Source organism: Notechis scutatus, chromosome 1, assembly GCF_049901735.1.
Source record: "Notechis scutatus isolate UNSWTSFEM ecotype Mainland chromosome 1, rNotScu1.2, whole genome shotgun sequence".
Taxonomy (NCBI): domain Eukaryota; kingdom Metazoa; phylum Chordata; class Lepidosauria; order Squamata; family Elapidae; genus Notechis; species Notechis scutatus.
This window is the reverse complement of record NC_142009.1, coordinates 5,080,757-5,101,015: the sequence shown is the minus strand read 5'-3', so window position 1 is coordinate 5,101,015 and position 20,259 is coordinate 5,080,757. Positions and strand designations below refer to the sequence as shown.

Below are 20,259 nucleotides of genomic sequence, written 5' to 3'. Positions count from 1 at the left end.
CATCGACTTTGCCTGTCCGAAGGTCACAAAAGGGGACCGCGTGACCCCCGGGACACTGCAACCGTCGTAAGTATGAGTCGGTGGCCCAGCATCTGGATTTTGATCTTGTAACCAGGGAGATGTTGAAATGGCCATAAGTGTGAAAAACAGTCATAAATCGCTTTTTTTTAGTGCCGTTGTAACTTTGGTCCCTAAATGAACTGTTGTAAGTCAAGGACAGCCTGTATTCAAGAAGAGAAGCCATCAGTCAGGTTTCCAAGTGATGAAATCCATTCAAAAAGAAACAAGCCAAGTCCATCTTCCATCATAATTTCTTTTATTTAGAATAGTATCAAATTGGCAAAGTCTGTTGTAATTCCGGATCTGACACAACCTGGAATTACACCACATAATATTGGAAGTCACAAACAACTTCTAAAAGTCATATTCCCCAATAGAAGTAATAGAAGTAAATCAACATGGTGTCAACTCATAAAACATTTTGTATACACGTTTTATAGTTGACAATAGAAAGAGTGGGGGGAGTTTCAAAGAGCAGGCGGCAGTGTGGAATCGAAAATACATTCCATTCATATTTTCTTCAAAGACGGATTAGATGACTGAAGCTTCTGCCACACAAAAATCTAATTGGAGAGCATGATTAATGACTCTTGGCTATGGACGTTTTTCGTCGGATAATACACCCAGAGGGGTGAGGGGGAAAGCAGGATCAAGGGTGACAGTGAATTACATATCTCAGAGTTGGCTACGCCCAGGTAAATGGTGGACGTAGAATGTTACCTTCAAATAAATCTTTTTTAGTTTTGGGAGCGTGGCTCAAGGCTCATGATTTAACTGGAGTAACTGCCGGAATCCTGACACGTTGCCTGGTGTTATCAATCTCCACCTTCAGATCCCAGCAGGTGAGCTTTGGTTCCCACGGGAAGGAGAACCACTTAGCCTAAACAACTCTGTCTCCACTCCTCCCACCTTAGGAATGTGGCAAGCCCGAAACCCTCTCCCCCCCATAATTAGCAAAGAGAAAGAAAAGGAATATATAAAAAGGCGAAATAAAATGGCTGCACATGTCAATTTTGGGCTTGACACCATCTAGAACTTTCCTGACAATGAGAACAATTCACCGGTGGAACAGCTGGCCACCAGAATTTGTGGGTGCTCCTTCACTGGATGTTTTTAAGAAGAAACTGGACAACCATTTGTCTGGAATGGTATAGGACAGGGTCTCTTGCTTGAGAAGGGGGCTCGACTAACTGGCGGTCAACAACTGGTGGTCCGTGAGAAAATTTGGGTGGTTCGCAGAAAAATTATTTCCATTTTTTATATTGCACTAAACCCTATCTTTTTTTTAAAAAAAAAAATCATATTAGTGGTCTGCGGGTTTTAAAATTATGAATTTAGTGAGGTCCCTGAGGTCCGAAACGTTGGTGAACCCTGGACTAGCTCCAGGGGTGGGATACTACCGGTTCAGTGTTTTACGAGGTTTGGTGATTTATGATGTGCTTCCCTGCACGCTGCAGTGCGCGCGCCTGTAAATCGTCATCAGCATGCGGCGTGCAGAGAAGCGGCCTTTGAAACAGCCCTCTTTTCCTGCTTGTTTAACTGCAGCCGTGCCTCTTGCCTTGAGCAGGGGCCTTTCAGTCTAAGATTCTATGGTTCCTGATTGAGCTCGGAATTCGATCACGTGCCCAGGGTTAATATTGATCCCTTTTATAGGGAGACTAATCCAGGAGAGAAGCAACCTGGAACTAAGGAGGAATTTCCTGATCGTGAGAACAATTAATCATCGGAATGGTTTGGCTTCAGAAGTTGTAAATCAGGGGTCTTCAAACTTGAACAGCTTTAAGGTTTGTGGACTTCGACTCCCCGAATTCTTCCTCCAGTCATGTTAGCTCAGGAATTCTGGGAGTTGAAGTCTACAAGTCTTAAACTTGCCAAGTTTGAAGACCCTTGTTGTGAATGCTCCAACACCGGAAGTTTCTAAAGAAGAGATTGGACAGCCGTTTGTCCGGAATAGCGTAGCACCTCCTGCTGGATCAGGAGGTTGGACTAGAAGACCTCCGAGGTCCCTTCTGGCTCTGTTCTGCCGGAATTCCTCCTCAGCATCACGTAAGCCGCGCCCAGGGCTGCGTCGGCGGCTTTGCCGTAGGCCACCGGGAGCGTGAAGGCCTCCTCCACTTCCTGCTTCATCACCTCGTTTCGGCAGAGCCCGCTTCCGCTGGCCACGATCCGCCTCGCCCCGGCGTCCTTCAAGCCCTCGGAGGGGAGCATGGTGTGCAGGTTTCGGACCACCCCCCGGCACAAAGCCCGGATGACGTGCCCCAAGGAAATTTCGGAGGCCGCGATCGCTGTCACCGATGCCAGGCGGGAGGGCGCGTGCCTTTCTCCGAAGACGGTGGGGCAGATGTGGAGACGGCTGTCGGCGTGGGTCAGCCCGGCGTTGATCATCGGCTGGTAGAGAGCCGATTCTGAGACTTCGATCCCTGGAAAAGAGGAAGAGGAAAAGGAGTTGGAGCAGGACTCGAGGGGTACTGGGAGGCCTGGACTAAATGGCCGCAGTGGAGCCCGATGTTTCTGTTGCTAAGTGGGGCGTTTGTTAAAAGGGGAGAAGGAAGAGGGAGGGAGGGAGGAAAGGGAAAGAAGATGAGAAAATGAAAAGGAAGGGAGGGAAGAAGGAAGGAAAGAGAGAGGGAAGAAAAGAAGGAAGGGAGGGAGGGAGGAAGAGAAGGGAGAAAGGAAAGGGAAGGAAGGGTGGGAGGGATGAAAGGAGGGAGAGGAAGAAGAGAGGGAAGGAAGGAAAGAAGGAAGGATGGAAGGGGGAAGAAGGAAGGAAAGAGAGAGGGAAGGAAGGAAAGATGGATGAAAGGAAGGAAGGAAGGAAGGGAGGGAGGAGGGAGGGAGGGAGGGAGGGAGGAAGGAAGGAAGGAAGGAAGGAAGGAAGGAAGGAAGGAAGGAAGGAAGGAAGAAAGGAAGGAAAAAGAAAGAGGTAGATAAACAAGGGAGGGAAGAAAAAGAAAGAGAAAGAAAGAAAGAAAGAAAGAAAGAAAGAAAGAAAGAAAGAAAGAAAGAAAGAAAGAAAGAAAGAAAGAAAGAAAGAAAGAAAATAGATTAACACGGAAGGAAGGAAGATGGAAAATGAAAGAAAGGGAGGGAGGGAGGAAGAGAAGGGAGAAAGGAAAGGGAAGGAAGGGTGGGAGGGATGAAAGGAGGGAGAGGAAGAAGAGAGGGAAGGAAGAAAAGAAGGAAGGGGGAAGGGGGAAGAAGGAAGGAAAGAGAGAGGGAAGGAAGGAAGGAAAGATGGATGAAAGGAAGCAAGGAAGGAAGGAAGGAGAAAAAAGCCTTGGTGGCGCAGTGGTTAGAGTGCAGTACTGCAGGAGGGAGAGGAAGGAGAGAGGGAAGGAAAGAAGGAAGAAAAGAAGCAAAGAAGGGAGAGGGAGGGAGGGAGGAGGGAAGGAGGAAGAGAAGGGAGAAAGGAAGGAGAGAGGGAAGGAAAGAAGGAAGGAAAGAAAGGATGGTGGTGGGAAGAAGGAAGGAAGGAAAGATGGATGGATGGATGGAAAGATGGATGGAAGGAAGGAAGGAAGGAAGGAAGGAAGGAGAAAAGTGGCACAGTGGTTAGAGTGCAGTACTGCAGGCTACTTCTGCTGATTGTTGGCTGCCTGCAGTTTGGCAGTTCAAATCCCACCAGGCTCAAGGTTGACTCAGCCTTCCGTCCTTCCGAGGTAAAATGAGGACCCAGATTGTTGGGTGGCAAAAGGCTGACTCTGTAAAACACTTGGAGAGGGCTGTCAAAGCGCTGTCAAGCGGTATATAAGTCTAAGCGCTAGTGCTAGAAAAGGAAAGGAGCGAAAGAAGGCAGAAGGACTTACAAGGCTGAGAATGGGAAAACCACCGGGTTGCTAAGCACCCCCCACCTCCTCCCTCCTCAAAGGCTCATACCTAGTTCGGCCATCCATCCGACCACCATCTTCACGAACGTCGCCATCACGTTCCCGCCATTAAGCGAAGCAGCCACGGCCAGGTAGCGGTTGTCGAAATACGGGAAATATTGGACAGGGGAATTTGAATCGGGAGACTCCCGAGGCTGGAACTCGGGGGGCATGGCGACGGCCAACTGGGCAGACGTGCCGATGTTGAGAACTGGACCGGCGGAAGGTGGGGAGGGGAGAGAGAAGGATTCAATTAAAAAATAAAATAAAACCAAGGCCTCCTTTTAAATATGAGACTTTTCCCCAACCGCTCCCCCCTCTCTCCCTTGCTCCACTCAGTGAAGGGCAGGGGTGGGATTCTACCAGTTTGCACCTGTTCGCAAGAACCGGTTGCTAACATTATAGGCAGTTTGGAGAACTGGTTGTTAGAAGAAATTACTGGTCTAATCCTGTAAGGAAGGCAGGAAGGAAACATTCTGGGGTTGCTTACAGAAACTGCCTCTCTGTTAACCCTTATTACATTCTTGGCAGGACTAGTCTTCCTGTCTCAGGAACATCTCTGGAGTTTTTTTCCCCTCCTTTGCTTGTGTGGAGTGACCATTCAAAGTTACAATGGCACTGAAAAAAGTGACTTGTGACCATTTTTCACACTTACGACTATTGCAGCATCCCCACCGTCATGAGAGGCCAGGCAAGGAGATGCGTGCCTCGATGTGAGTGATATTGAGTTGGCCACACCCAGCCAATAACATGACTACCAAGCCACGCCCACCACCTAAGCCCCGCCCACAGAACCGGTTGTTAAAAAAATTGAATCCCACTCCTATTGAAGGGCAAAAGAATTTCATTTATTCAGGTCTACAAACAGTCCTGTGCTGCACAACATTGGCTCCTATTTAGCTGGTTGTCCACTAAGACTCCAAGATCCCTCTCACAGTTACTGCTATTGAGCCTGGTTCCACCCAGCCCTCTTCCTCCTCCTCTCTCCTTCTAGCACTGATAATGTTCCCTAGTTGGGCCATGAAACGTCTGCGAGGGAACCACCCAGCTCAGAAAGCACCCAAGGACCCCCCCAGAGCCAAATGTCTCTACAAGCCCAAAGTTACCTTTTCCTGCAAAAGCAGGATAATCTCCCCTTGCTCCAGGTCAACATTTTCCATGCTTGGTTTCAGCGGCACCTTACCTGCGTCGCTGTTTTCAGACATGCAAGAGTACACCGAGCACTGGAAATCTCCCATGGCTACCCCGACCTTGGTCCCAGCCGAGATCTGGTGCCACGCCCGGCAGGTTTCCCCAGCCAGATCTCCAGAATCAACCACTTCAGGGAGCAAGAGGATGGGAAAGCCAGAATCTTCCAAACTAAAGAGAGAGGCAGGAATCAACGGCGTGTGTTTGTGTGTGTGTGTGGGTGCGTGTCTGTGTCTGTCGAGGCTGAATAGCACGGGTAGTCCTCAACTTACAACCATAATCGAGCCCCGTATTTTCATCGCTAAGCGAGACAGTTAAGTATGTTTTGCCCCGTGATACGACTTTAATGGCCACAGTTAAGTGAATCACTGCTGTTTCTCGATTAGTGGCACTGGTGGTTAAGTGAATCTTGGCTGGCCAGCATGTCACAAAAGGGGATCAGGGAGGCTGCGACCGTCGTAAATACGTGCCAGTGGCCAAGCCTCTGAATTTTGATCATGGGAACCGTGGTGACGTTGCAATGGTCGTAAATGTGAAAAACGGTCGTACGTCATTATTTTCAGTGGCATGGTAACATCAAACGGTCACTAAATGAATGGTTGTAAGTCAAGGACTAGCTGTATTCCAGTTCTATATTTTCTTTGATTGCTGTATTAGTTCGATTACTATATTTATTCTATTCCTACAGCCAACCACCGCAATTAATGGCTCTGGACAGCTTACAATTCAAAACATACACACCATTTAAAACAATAAGAACATTTTTAAACTTAACTTAAATGTTAAAGGATGTGCTTTAAGATCGGTGGACTTCAGCTCCCAGAATTCCACAGGCTGTCATGCTGGCTGGGGGATTCTGGGAGTGGAAGTCCACCCCCTTAAAGCAGGCTGGCTGAGGGATTCTGGGAGTGGAAGCCCTCCCCTCTTAAAGCATGCTGGCTGGGGGATTCTGGGAGTGGAAGTCCTCCCCTCTTAAAGCAGGCTGGCTGGGGATTCTGGGAGTGGAAGTCCACCCCTTAAAGCAGGCTGGCTGGGGATTCTGGGAGTGGAAGTCCACCCTCTTAAAGCATGCTGGCTGGGGGATTCTGGGAGTGGAAGCCCTCCCTCTTAAAGCAGGCTGGCTGAGGGATTCTGGGAGTGGAAGTCCTCCCCTTAAAGCAGGCTGGCTGGGGGATTCTGGGAGTGGAAGTTCTCCCCTCTTAAAGCAGGCTGGCTGGGGGATTCTGGGAGTGGAAGTCCTCCCCTCTTAAAGCATGGCTGGCTGGGGATTCTGGGAGTGGAAGTCCTCCCCTTAAAGCAGGCTGGCTGGGGGATTCTGGGAGTGGAAGCCCTCCCTCTTAAAGCATGCTGGCTGGGGGATTCTGGGAGTGGAAGCCCTCCCCTCTTAAAGCAGGCTGGCTGGGGGATTCTGGGAGTGGAAGTCCACCCACTTAAAGCAGGCTGGCTGGGGATTCTGGGAGTGGAAGTCCACCCCTCTTAAAGCATGCTGGCTGGGGGATTCTGGGAGTGGAAGCCCTCCCCTCTTAAAGCAGGCTGGCTAGGGGATTCTGGGAGTGAAGTCCACCCCCTTAAAGCAGGCTGGCTGGGGGATTCTGGGAGTGGAAGTCCTCCCTCTTAAAGCAGGCTGGCTGAGGGATTCTGGGAGTGGAAGTCCTCCCTCTTAAAGCAGGCTGGCTGGGGATTCTGGGAGTGGAAGTCCACCCCCTTAAAGCAGACTGGCTGGGGGATTCTGGGAGTGGAAGTCCTCCCCTCTTAAAGCAGGCTGGCTGAGGGATTCTGGGAGTGGAAGTCCTCCCCTTAAAGCAGGCTGGCTGGGGGATTCTGGGAGTGGAAGTTCTCCCTCTTAAAGCAGGCTGGCTGGGGGATTCTGGGAGTGGAAGTCCTCCCCTCTTAAAACATGCTGGATGGGGGATTCTGGGAGTCGAAACCCACCCCTCTTAAACCATTGCTGAGTGGGGAATTCTGGGATTCCACCCATATTCAAGTTTCCAAGTCTTAGATGCACTGGATGAAACCCCAGAGCACAGGTTGTAATGTGAACAGTGTATGGGGCGGCCAGGCTCAGGGGTGGGATTCTACTGGTTTGCACCTATTTGCTAGAACTGGTTTTTAACATTCTAAGCAGTTGTTAGACCGGTTGTTAGAAGAAATTACTGGACTAATCCTGTAAGGAAGGCAGGAAGGAAACATTCTGGTGTTGCTCACAGAAAGTGCCTCTCCGTTAACCCTTATTACATTCTTGGCAGGACTAGACTTCCTGTCTCTGGAACTTCTCTCGAGTTTTTTTCCCCTCCTTTGCTGGTCCTTTGCTTGTGTGGAGTGACCATTCAAAGTCACAATGGCACTGAAAAAAGTGACTTATGACCATTTTTCACACTTACGACTGTTGCAGCATCCCCACCGTCATGAGAGGCCAGGCGAGGAGATGCGTGTCTCAATGTGAGTCATATTGAGCTGGCCACGCCCAGCCAATAACATGACCACCAAGCCATGTCCACCGAGTCACATGACCACCAAGCCACGCCCACCACCTTAGCCACGCCCACAGAACCGATTGTTAAAAATTTTGAATCCCACCCCTGGCCAGGCTTCTTTTGAGGCCGTCTGCAGACTTACAGTTTCGTATTCCAGGATTTTTCCAGGGTATTGAAGTATCCCCAGGAGGCAGCGTTTTGCACCGACATCTGTGGCTTCTCTCGGCCGCAAAGCATAGCCACGACGTAGTCCTGGATTGTTCCAGCAGTGGTGTAGGGTGCCAGGAAATCTGGCCTAGGCAGCGAGGAAAGACAAGCAGTTCAGACAGACAAACAGAATGAATGAATGAATGAATGAATGGAATTAATGTACAAATGTACATCTATTGGAAAAATTGTGTGGCATAAGAATATTATGCACATGAACACACACACATATACGCACTAGCTGGATACCTGGGCTCTGCTATAAAACTATGTGGTCCGGGCTTAGTTTTTGGGAAAGAAAATAAGGTGGGAAAAATCTGCTTCTGCTTACCAGCATCCATCTGTATTCATCTGGCTAGCATTCTGTCAGTGTGTGAGAGTTGAGGACTGTTTGGAAACTGAAACAGTATTTGTTGTGTGAGCACGAAGGAGACAGCAAGGAGCCTTGGCGTGGCTTAGCTCAACTGTTTTGTACTAAAACTGGTTGCTGCTGTGAAACTGAAACTGAAACTCCTCTCCTCTGCTGGTGTTTTTCATTTGGAAGAGATTTCGTTTCAGGTGGGGAGGGGGAGTAGAACTCCTTAGCATCAGAGCTTAATAATAATAATAATAATAATAATAATAATAATAATAATAATAATAATAATAATAATAATGGAAATACTAAATGCTCTGGTGGTCATTTTGAAAAATCCTTTCTTAGTGAGCACCTAGAAGCCAAGAGGAACATAGGTGCCAAATTTCAAGTTTGTAGGCTTTACGGTTCTGGAGATTTTGTGATTATGCATGAGTGGTATTTTGCTTTTATACACACACACACACACACACACACACACATATATATTGTAGAAAGTTAGCATCCACCGCTCTCCTAGAAAAATGAAATATCCTGGGAAATATTAAAAAGGCAGAATATTTCCCTTAAAAAGAGTAGAAACTCAGAAGCAGAAACTCAGCCCCCCGCCCACCTTTGCTAATGGGCCACTAAGGCCCAGGCCAGAGTATTCTACATAACAAAGGCCTCTACCCATCTCACCACCTGGGCTGGGAGGACTGTCTCAGCCAACACTCAGGTGAAGCCACGTGGTCCAGGCAAAGCCTACAAAGTTAGTTAAGACCCTCCCACCCCTGGGAATCTGACAGCCAATGGGATCCATTTCTTGCACAGGAACAGGAAACACTAAGGCGGGGCCCAACGGAGGGTATATAAGGGTCTCTCAGCATCTTGGCCCTCCCTTTTTCTCTTTTCACCTTGAAGCATATGATCATCCTTTTTTACTTTGGAGCTCCAAGCCATGGGGTCCTGTCCACCATTAAACCATGTTTCCAAACAGCCTCCAGATGTCCAGTGTCTTTCCCCCCCACTTGGAACTGAACCCAGAAGGAGAATTCTTCCAACACTATCTCAAACAAGAATATTTCTGGCTTATAATCTGTATATGTACCTGTTCTTCGAGAGCCAGAAGATGGTGGCGCAGCCGTAGCCGGAAGCCACACTGAGATGCGAATGAGGCGCCGGGAGGGAAGAGAGGAAATTGGGGCCGCAGCGGCCATCTTGCCAGGTGATGAGGTGACTCACTTTGTCCGGCTGAAAAGCCCACCTGCCTCCACTTTCGGTCCATGTGCCGCCTGGAAGAGGCAGGGGAGAGCTCAGGTGGAGGAACACCAGGGACCAGGGTGATCACAATCCTGCTTTTCTATGGTGTCGGCCGTCCTTGACACACAAAAGCCCCTGTGTAGCACATTATTTAAACAGGCAAGCCCTCGATGGCAGGGTTCCAACGGACACCCTAATTAATTCATGAGCCTCGAGACAAGTTTCAAAAGAAATCCAATTATTTATTAGGAGCAACACGTCCGGCACTTTTCCCAAGTGCAGTTGGCTCTGTCCTACGTAATTGACTGCCCACCTATGACCCTGTTTTCTCCCCCTCCTCCCAGGGTGTGTCATAAATCACATTCTCCAACAGAGCACTTTTCCAGGACTGTAGAAAACACAGCCTCTCCGGCTGCCTCTAGTAACCTGGGATACAATCGGGAGAAAGGTACGCGTGGAATGTGCTTCTGGCCATAGCATCTGAACTGCTCCATCAGATCTCCCCCGCCCCCGCTCCTTCTTATGGCAAGTCGATATCAAGCCAGGAATGCTTTACGAGTTGACACTCGACTTACAACGATTCATTTAGTGAACGTTTGAAGTTAAAGCAGTGCTGAAAAAAGCGACTTAGGACCGTTTTTTCACAATTATGACCTTTGCACCATTCCCATGTCAGGGCTCCAACAAATCCACCCCCATTCAAATCACAAGTCCCTAGCCGCATCTCTCAAGAGTAAAAAAAATCAATTTATTAGTTGTGACCAAGTTGGCGTTAACTGGGTGCAGCCGACACTAAAATACATCATTAATTTTCCCCTTGACCCTGGTCTTCCGCCCACCCCCAGGACGTATATTCTCCAATGGGGCACATCCATAGCCAAGAGTCATCAATCATGCCCTCCAGTAATAAACTTGCCTGCCGACCGTTTTGGGCTGCCAAGGCGATTATCTAAGGCATCTGAGGAATGCACTGCTTTCCCCCCACTCCTTTTCTGCTGGCAACTACCCTGTTTCTCCAACAATACGGCCTCCCCCAATAGGAAGTCCCAGCATGTTTTATAAGCATGAAATGAAATTAAGCCCCTCCCCCCAAATTAAGGACTATATTAAAACATGTGAAATGGGGGGGAATGATGGGGGGGCTTGCCGTTAGGAAGTACTTTTGTTGCACACCCGGATATGGTGCTGCCTGCGTTGACCCCGATACGAAGTGCCCCACCAACGCCGAGGTCAACATCCAAGCTGTCGCTGCCCGCCTGCCCAAAGATGCAAGGGGGGGGGGGGAATTAAGTCACCCCCGAAAAGACAGCCTAGCCATTTTTTCAGGGCTCAAAAAAAAAAAAGACCCGGCCTTATTATATGAGAAACACGGTATATCTATATCTATCATCTATCTATCTATCATCTATCTATCTATCATCTATCTATCTATCTATCTATCTATCTATCTATCTATCTATCTATCTATCATCTATCTATCTATTCACTACACTGAATTAAGTCACCCCCGAAAAGACGGCCTAGCCATTTTTTCAGGGCTCAAAAAATAAATAAAACCCGGCCTTATTATATGAGAAACACAGTAAAAAAAAACCAAAGGAGTATTTTTGAGTTGACACCCCATGGGTCAGGGGATGAAAATTCAGAGGCTTGGCAACTGGCATGGACTTAGGACGGTTGCTGCGTCCCGGGGGTCACATGATCCGCTTTTGAGACCTTCTGACAAGACAAGCCCATGGGGAAGCTAGATTCACTTAACAACCGAGTTCCTTAATGACCGTGTCCCTCTGTTCTCCAAAGCACCGGAAGGCAACACCAGAAGCAACAGATAGAAACTAATCAAGGAGACGAAATGCCCAGGAGAAATGTAGGGCTGGAAGACGCCTGAGGTTCCTTCCAACTCTAATATTCTATGTTCGACAACCTCCAATGCCTTGCACACCTCTTAACATCTGATGGCTGTTGAGAAAGTATGCAGCCGAGCTGGTTAACAGAGGGATTGAGAACATAAGATCTTCTTATGGGTGATGTCAGGGTTCCAATGGACGCCCTAATTAAACCATGAACCTAGAGCCAAGTTTCAAAAGAAGTCCAGTTATTTATTAGGAGCAACATGTCAGCACATACCCAAATCAAGTCAGCTCTGCCTCACGTAATTTACGGCATGTCAACTAAAAAGATACTCCTTTGGTCTTTTTAGCTGCCAGAGAAAGGGAGGGGGGAAAAACAGTGCATTCCTTAAGTGCCTGGATAATCGCCCTGGCAGCCCAAAGTTGTTGGAGCGCAAGAATATTACTGGAGAGCATGATTGATGACTCTTGGCTATGGATGTGTCCCATTGGAGAATACACATCCAGGGGGGCTGGGGGGAAGACCAGGATCAAGGGGGAAATGAATGATGTATTTGTCGGGCTCCGAGTTCGCTACGGAGCCTGTCAGCTCCGAACACACCTTGCAGCAAATCAGCTGGCAGTGGAGAATATCACCTTAGCTCTGCTGACGCCGGATCTGTATTGCTGTTTGTGTGCTAGCCGATGGTGCTGAAGGTTGCTTTAGAATGACTCAGCAGAGCTGTGAGCTGCAGGATGGATTCTGAAACAACTGCAGACTGAAGGATGGATTCTGAAGCAACTGCGGACTGAAGGATGGATTCTGAAGCAACTGCGGGCTGAAGGATGGATTCTGAAGCAACTGCGGGCTGAAGGATGGATTCTGAAGCAACTGCGGGCTGAAGGATGGATTCTGAAGCAACTGCGGGCTGAAGGATGGATTCTGAAGCAACTGCGGGCTGAAGGATGGATTCTGAAGCAACTGCGGGCTGAAGGATGGATTCTGAAACAACTGCAGACTGAAGGATGGATTCTGAAGCAACTGCAGGCTGAAGGATGGATTCTGAAACAACTGAGGGCTGAAGGATGGATTCTGAAGCAACTGCGGGCTGAAGGATGGATTCTGAAGCAACTGCGGGCTGAAGGATGGATTCTGAAGCAACTGCGGGCTGAAAGATGAATTCTGAAACAACTGCGGGCTGAAGGATGGATTCTGAAGCAACTGCGGGCTGAAGGATGGATTCTGAAGCAACTGCGGACTGAAGGATGGATTCTGAAGCAACTACGGGGCTGGAAATGGTTTCTTTCATGTATTAATATGGTGCATATTGTTGGAGGGGGTTCGGGCACATATAGGTGGTAATTAAGCATTGAGTTAAGACATGGTGAAGGTGGCACCAGGTGGGGATCAGTTAGTGAGGGTCGGAGTAGGTTAAAGAGGTAGACATGTTATAGGATTAATAGCATTTAGAGATAATAGGTTAGGAGTGGCCAGGACTAGAACTGCTATAGGCCTGGGTGTGGTGGGGTGTGTGTGTCTCATGATAATGATAATAAAAGGAAAGAGAGCCAACTCAAACCCAATGCTAACCTCGCCTGGCTTTTAGCCATTCTTGCCTGATTAGAGTATTGGTTGTTTGCTGAATAAACCATCGTTGTCCTAAAGAGGAGCTGGAGTTTGGATTCATTTAAAGGACAAATCTTCAATACTCAAGGACTGGTTGAGAGTATTTTTAGTATCGGCTGCATCTAGCCAACACCGACATGGCCGCTTCTAATAAATCAATTTTATTTTCTCTGAGAGATGCAGCTAGAGATTTATGATTTGAATGGGGGTGGATTTGTTGGGGTCTTAACATGGCGCTCCTATGTCCCTGTTTCACCTCTCGCCCCCCTCCCAGGGTGTGTCATCAATCATTCTCCTGCCTATCGCAACTCGAGAGCAGGCCAGGAATGCTTTACGAGTTGACAGGTAACATGATAGCAGTCTTCCAGTATTTGAGGGGCTGCCCCAAAGAAGGGGGGAGAGTGGTCAGCCTATTCTCCAAAGCAGTGATCCCCAACCTTTTTTATGCCGCGGCCCAGTACCGGCATCAGCTGGGCGCCGCGGCCCAGTACCGGCATCAGCTGGGCGCCGCCATCTTTGATGAAAAGTGCTTCCGGTGAGCTTTCTACCCGGAAAAGCTCACCGAAGCACGCTTTCATCAAAAAGATGGTGGCGCCTAGCAAACCAGCGGCCCGGTAGGACTTGTTCCACGGACCGGGACCGGTCCGCGGACCGGTGGTTGGGGACCCCTGCTCCAAAGCACCGGAAGGCAGGACAAGAAACAATGGATGGAAACTAATCAAATAATCCTAGAACCGGGGAGAAATTTCCTGACATTTAGAATAGTTAGATGAGCTGGCCTTCAGAAGCTGTGGGTGCTCCATCACTGGCAGCTTTCAGAAAGAGATTGGACAGCCATTTGCGTGAAATGGTCTAGGGTTTGCTGCCTGAGCGGGGTTGGACTAGAAGACCTCCGAGGTACCTCCTAACGGTGTGGTTCTCTGTTCTAAATCTCACCTTTTCCAGCTTCCCAAAACATCACCCCGTGCATTTGTCCAGAAATGCCAATGCAGCAAACTCTTCGTGTAGCAGCCGGAGAAAGAGTCACCAGACAGGCGTTCAAAGCGTCAATGATTCCGTGGACATCCTGCTCACTCTCCTAAGAAAGAAAGAAAGAAAGAAAGAAAGAAAGAAAGAAAGAAAGAAAGAAAGAAAGAAAGAAAGAAAGAAAGAAAGAAAGAAAGAAAGAAAGAAAGGGGGGAAGGGGGAGGAGGGAAAGTGAGAAGGAAGAGGAGAAAGTGGGAAGGAAGGAAGGAAGGAAGGAAGGAAGGAAGGAAGGAAGGAAGGAAGGAAGGAAAAGAAAGAGATAGATAAACAAGGGAGAGAAGAAAGAAAGAAAGAAAGAAAGAAAGAAAGAAAGAAAGAAAGAAAGAAAGAAAGAAAGAAAGAAAGAAAGAAAGAAAGAAAGGGGAAGGGGGAGGAGGGAAAGTGAGAAGGAAGAGGAGAAAGTGGGAAGGAAGGAAGGAAGGAAGGAAGGAAGGAAGGAAGGAAGGAAGGAAGGAAGGAGGAAGGAAAAAGAAAGAGATAGATAAACAAGGGAGGGAAGAAGAGAAAGAAAGAAAGAAAGAAAGAAAGAAAGAAAGAAAGAAAGAAAGAAAGAAAGAAAGAAAGAAAGAAAGAAAGAGGAAGGGGAGGAGGGAAAGTGAGAAGGAAGAGGAGAAAGTGGGAAGGAAGGAAGGAAGGAAGGAAGGAAGGAAGGAAGGAAAAGAAAGAGATAGATAAACAAGGGAGGGAAGAAGAGAAAGAAAGAAAGAAAGAAAGAAAGAAAGAAAGAAAGAAAGAAAGAAAGAAAGAAAGAAAGAAAGAAAGAAAAGAGGGGAAGGGGGAGGAGGGAAAGTGAGAAGGAAGAGGAGAAAGTGGGAAGGAAGGAAGGAAGGAAGGAAGGAAAGAAGGAAGATGAGAAAGTGGGAAGGAAGGAAGGAAGGAAGGGGAGAAAGTGGGATGGAAGGAAGGAAGGAAGGAAGGAAGGAAGGAAGGAAGGAAGGAAGGGGAGAAAGTGGGAAGGAAGGAAGGAAGGAAGGAAGGAAGGAAGGAAAAAGAAAGAGATAGATAAACAAGGGAGGGAAGAAGAGAAAGAAAGAAAGAAAGAAAGAAAGAAAGAAAGAAAGAAAGAAAGAAAGAAAGAAAGAAAGAAAGAAAGAAAGAAAGAAAGAAAGAAAGAAAGAAAGAAAGAAAGAAAGAAAGAAAAAGAGGGGGAAGGGGGAGGAGGGAAAGTGAGAAGGAAGAGGAGAAAGTGGGAAGGAAGGAAGGAAGGAAGGAAGGAAGATGAGAAAGTGGGAAGGAAGGAAGGAAGGAAGGAAGGAAGGAAGGAAGAAGGGAGAAAGTGGGAAGGAAGGAAGGAAGGAAGGAAGGAAGGAAGGAAGGAAGGAAGGAAGGAAGGAAGGAAGGAAGGGGAGAAAGTGGGAAGGAAGGAAGGAGTCATTCATTCATTCATTAAATTAGCTGCTACCTAAAGTGATTCAAGGGGGGAGAAAGAATAATCGGGGAAAATTTTATGAGAAAAGAGAAAGAATATTTTACGCATGAGAAAGGCAACCGAAAGGATTTCTCCTGGATGGATGACTTCTTCTGTCAGTTATTAAAACTCCCTCCTTTCTCCACCTCTGGGGTTTTTTAAGAAGAAACTGGACAGCCACCTGTCTGAACTGGTATAGGATCTCCTGCCTGAGCAGGGGGGTGGACTACAAGACCTCTGAGGTCCCTTCCAACTCAGTTATTCTGCTATCCTTCCTCCCTCCATCCCTCCCTTTCTTTCTTCTCCATCTCTGGAGATTTTTGAACTGGTATGGGGTCTCCTGTTTGACCAGGGTATCAACTTTGAAGTGAAACTGGCTGGGCCATTTTTGAAGCTTCGGGATTGCCACAATGCCAAGATGGGATAGGGAGGAGGGGGAAACATGGTTAAATGGGGTTTTTTGTTAGCCAAAACAAAATAGTTTCCTGTGGGAACCAAGGACGTTCCAGCAGGTAGCCGGGTGAGAGGGAGGAGTCCGGTTACCAGGCGACCAGCCAGCACCTTGATTGGACCACGTGACTGATGGCTTGGGAAAGGGGGAAACTTTCACTTTTCACATCAGGTGAAAACCGCAGGAACTTTCAGAGTCGGTTTTCACCAGTTTGTGCCAACGTGATATCTCCAGTGTGACCCAAAGGAGAGAGATTCAACCTAGAAATTAAGGAGAAATGTTCTAATGGTGAGAACAATCCACCCATGGGACGGAAGTTGCCTTCGGAAGTTGTGGGAGCTTCATCACTGGAGGCTTTCAAGAAGAGACTGGGCTGCCATTTGTTGGAAATGGGGTAGGGGGTGTTGTACTAGATCCGTGGTCGCCAACCCGTTGGCCAGGGTCCACTGGTGGTCCGCGAGAAAATTTTGGTGCTCCGCAGAGAAATGTCCCACCCAAAGCAATTAATCCAGGCTGCGCAGGTACACAAGGCTGCACCGCCCACATGGCCTGCGGGAACACAAGGCTTGTGTTGCTTGCATTGCGAACACCATGAGGGAGTGAGGTGAGGGGGGAAAGGGCGGAGGGGGGGAAACTCACCCCACGCGCCTCTCCTGGCCAATGGGCTGCTTCTTTCTTCTTCTGCTTTTGGCTGCACGCAAAGAAAGCAGCCAAAGTCTTTCTTTCTCTCCCCCAAACTCCGACAGAAATGAGTCTTTGGGACCCTGCAAGGCCTCCTGCTCCAAGAGGCTCATTTCTGGTGGAGTTTGGAGGAGAGAAAGAAAGACTTCTGCGGCTTCTGCTGCTTTCCTTGCATGAAGCCAAAAGTCTCTCTCTTTCTCACTCTCTCCCCCCCTGAGAACGGAGCTGGAGACGGTATCCTGAAATCCCGAATAAAGAACGATCGATCGGTAGGAAAACAGGGTGGGGATTTTTTCTGCAGACTTTATTTGGGATTTTCCCAGGGTCTCTGGTCCGCGGGGTTTAAAATTATGGGTTTAGTGGTCCTTGAGGTCCAAAAGGTTGGCGACCCCTGTACTAGACGACCTACAAGGTCCCTTCCAACTCTGTTAATCTAATCTAATCAATAAAATTGTTCTTTAAGGAACCTACCTACCTCAGAGTTCAGCTTCCCATGGAGTTATTACTTGGAACCCCGACACAGGGGGTTGGACTAGAAGACCTCCGAGGTCCCTTCCAGCTCTATTCTCTATTCAACTTACCCGCAACTGAGCATCTTTGATGGGCACATCCGCTTGCAATGGCTTGGTGCAGCTGGCTACCAGGGATGGGCCCTCGCTTGTTTTTTCCACCAGGACCACTTTGACGGACGTGGTACCCAGATCGATGCCAAGGATGCACGGGGTCGGCAGCCCAAAAGACTTCCGCGTCTCCTGCGCCATCCGAGGTTCCTGCGCCTTGAAGCCTGGAGCCTGAAACCACCGCTGGAAAAATGAAACCAGGTTAGTCCTGCACCTGTTCAAGAGATGGAGAGACTGCAGCCCAAACCAATGTTGGATGCTTTTTAAAATCCCTGTTTTTAAAATGTCCTTATTGTTTTCAATGCCACGTCAGGCTTTTGAACTGGAAGCTCCAAACGGGATTGTAGGGATGCTCCTAATGGTCATAAGTGTGAAAAATGGCCATGTCATTTTTTTCCAATGCTGTTGTAACTTCGGTCACTAAACGAACTGTTGTAAGTCGACCTGTATTGATTTGTTAGAAGTTTAAAAAGCCTCTGGTCTACCCCGCCCCCACTCCTTTGCACAGATCTTTTTAAAAAAAAGGTTGGATCACCATTTGTCTGGAGTGGTGTAGGGTTTCCTGCCTAGGCAGGGGGTTGGACTAGAAGACCTCCAAGGTCCCTTCAAAATCTGTTATTCTATTCTATTCTATTCTATTCTTATTCTATTCTATTCTATTCTATTCTTATTCTTATTCTTATTCTATTCTTATTCTATTCTATTCTAATTCTATTCTAATTCTAATTCTATTCTAATTCTATGGAGTCAGAGTAACCCTGTATCCTTTCATAAAATGCAATGTTTCCTTAAAGGTAACACACTGGAATAAATCAACATTTAAAAGACATGGGAATTTTGCACCTAAGTCTGTTTTTCTTAAACCATAAAAATTCTCTCAAGAAAAGACATTGTCAGCGTTCCAGAAAACCTCCACTCCAACAAATAACTCCGAGACAGACATCCTCTCCAAGGTTCTTTTTATTAGAGTAGTAAACTGGCACATCTTGGAAATCTCGAATCTGAAAGTTCTGGGTTTCCTTGCAGTAAGTAAAAAAATTACCAATCTACCCCCTGCGCCCATCACATGCTCCAACCACCATCTGTCCCAGCTTGAGACGTCCTCTTCACCAGGTGCAGAAATAACGTGACCTTGACTTAGCAGAAAAAGTGCTATTATGTCTACCCACATACACTCCAAGAAATTCCCCCCTCCCATTTTCCCAGGCTCAAGAATGTGGCAGTGTGGAAGTGTCTGGTCTCAATATGGCTGATTAGAGAGATCTTATTCTCATAAAGGAGACAAATAGGATATTTCCCATCATCATAAAAAGCCATGTTTCCTTTATTTTTTTTCTTTCTACCTGAGGCTGTGAGTTCGATCCTAGGCAGAGGCAGATATTTCTCTCTCTGGGTACAGTGAGAATATATCTGCTGTGAACTCCGCATTGGTGACAGGAAGGGCATCTGGCCAGTAAACACTCAGCTGCATTCAGTTGCCCTGACTCCACCCCGATGCAAGGGATTACGGGGTCATTAAAAGACAAAAAATAAAAATAAAACCATATATTATATTACTGTAAACTATGATTTATGATCTACAACCTATCACTTTTGTTATTGTATGTGTGCACGCTGAGAACTTATGCACCGGAGACAAATTCTTTGTGTGTCCAATTGAAATTGGCCAATAAGAATTCTATTCTGTTCCATTCCTATTTCTAGTCACGTCTTTCACCAGAGGCTTAAAAGTCTATAAAAATCTTGCCAATGTGGCCAGCTGCCCCAAAGGCAAACCTTGCACAGGTACTCGTTCAAAGTCACGACACTGAAAAATGCGACTTAGGACCATTTTTCACACTTACGACCATTGCATCATCCCCATGGGCAGGTGATCAAAATTGACATGCTTGGGGCAACTGGTTCATATTTAATGGCCACTGCAGTGTCCCAACATCAGGGATCCTCTTTTGCGACCTTCCCACAAGCAGAGAGGAAGGGGGTCAAGCTATTTTCCAAAGCCCACAAAGGCCAGACAAGGAATAATGGATGGAAACTGATCAAGGAGAGATTCAACCTGGAAATAAGGAGGAATTTTCTGACAGTGAGAACAATCCACCCATGGAACAGAAGTTGCCCTCGGAAGTTGTGGGAGCTTCATCCCTGGAGGCTTTCAAGAAGAGACTGGACTGCCATCTGTCAGAAGTGGTGCAGGGTCTCCCTCTTAGGCAGGGGGTTGGACTAGATGACCTACAAGGTCCCTTCCAAATCTGTTATTCTGTTATCTGTTAAAGTCAACAAGGAAGCCAGATTCACTTAACAACTGGGTTCCTAACTTCCCAACTGCAATGATTCACTTAACAACCGTGGCAGGAAAGGTCGTAAAACGGAGCACAACTTAACAAATATCTCACTTAACAGTAGAAATTTTGGGCTTAATTGTGGTCCTACTTTATTTGGCTGCCCCGTCTCTAATCTCAGTGACTCTGGGTGGCTTATAAACAACCTTCTAACAAGGGAAGCCAGTGAGGAAAGCTGGTTTCCTTTATCAACTAAAGTGATTCATTTAACAACCGCAGGAGAAAAAAGGTCATAACTCACTTAACAAATGCCTCCCTTAGGAAGTTCTTGTCTCAATTGTAATCATAAATTGCCAACAGGCACGCAGACTTTGCTAATGGATTCAGATATGCCAGATTTCCATCATCCCAGGCCATGCTGCATGATGGGTATTGGAGTCCCACACATCTGGAGAAGAAAGGGCCCAAAAGGACCAGGGAAGAGAAATGCAATGTCAAAGATAAAGCCATAAAGAGGAGATTTCGCAGCCTTTAAACACCCCCGCCCCCGCCTAAATGCAGCTGCAGAGTGACATGCAATAAAGTAATAAAACCATAATGACCAGAAATGCAATTAAAAGGGAGCAGGCAGTTGGAGCAATGCAGAATAGCTTTGAGCCCTCATTTTCCAAGCAGATTTTTCACCTTGAGACGGGTTAAGTTGGGTGGACTGTGCCCAGAAGGCTCCAAAAACGGCTCCGAAGGTAGAAAAATCGGCTTTAACATGAACTTTGGAGCAGAGGAAGCCAGACACGCTCAATATGGCGGCCATCGTGACGCGGCAGCCATCTTGAAGAGGTCACCATCGTATTTATGCTGTATCAATGGCTTCGCCACACCCAATATGGCGGACTATGACCGTGGTCGCCATGTTGGTTATGTCCTCGCTCCTCTTAATCACCCCTCC

At 47.5% G+C, this 20,259-nt stretch overlaps 1 protein-coding gene across 4 annotated transcripts; it reads right to left on the bottom strand.

Annotated features, from left to right (window-relative positions):
- Positions 1-299: 299 nt before the first annotated feature.
- Positions 300-20,100, bottom strand: SHPK (sedoheptulokinase). Of its 4 annotated transcripts, none has more exons than XM_087969986.1 (9): positions 19,916-20,100; positions 19,615-19,761; positions 16,996-17,217; positions 13,785-13,926; positions 9,241-9,424; positions 7,731-7,883; positions 5,110-5,285; positions 3,937-4,137; positions 300-2,480 (listed from the first exon to the last, which is right to left on the bottom strand). In XM_087969986.1, the coding sequence occupies exons 3-9, from the start codon at positions 17,173-17,175 to the stop codon at positions 2,047-2,049; spliced, it is 1,470 nt and encodes a 489-aa protein (XP_087826112.1). In that variant the 5' UTR covers positions 17,176-17,217; positions 19,615-19,761; positions 19,916-20,100; the 3' UTR covers positions 300-2,046. The 4 variants fall into 4 exon arrangements, with proteins under 4 accessions (XP_087826112.1, XP_087826064.1, XP_087826173.1 ...); XM_087969938.1 differs by having other exon boundaries at positions 19,998-20,100; XM_087970047.1 differs by having other exon boundaries at positions 20,006-20,100.
- Between the last annotated feature and the right edge of the window lie 159 nt (positions 20,101-20,259).

Coding starts and splice junctions, on each gene's coding strand:
- SHPK (XM_026688511.2), bottom strand. CDS start 20,078: ATGTTAAAGCCGATTTTTCTACCTTCGGAGCCGTTTTTGGAGCCTTCT. Junction 13,927..16,995: donor TCAAAGATGCTCAGTTGCGG/GTAAGTTGAATA, acceptor TTTCTTTCTTAG/GAGAGTGAGCAGGATGTCCA. Junction 7,884..9,240: donor TTCTGGCTCTCGAAGAACAG/GTACATATACAG, acceptor CTCGCTGCCTAG/GCCAGATTTCCTGGCACCCT.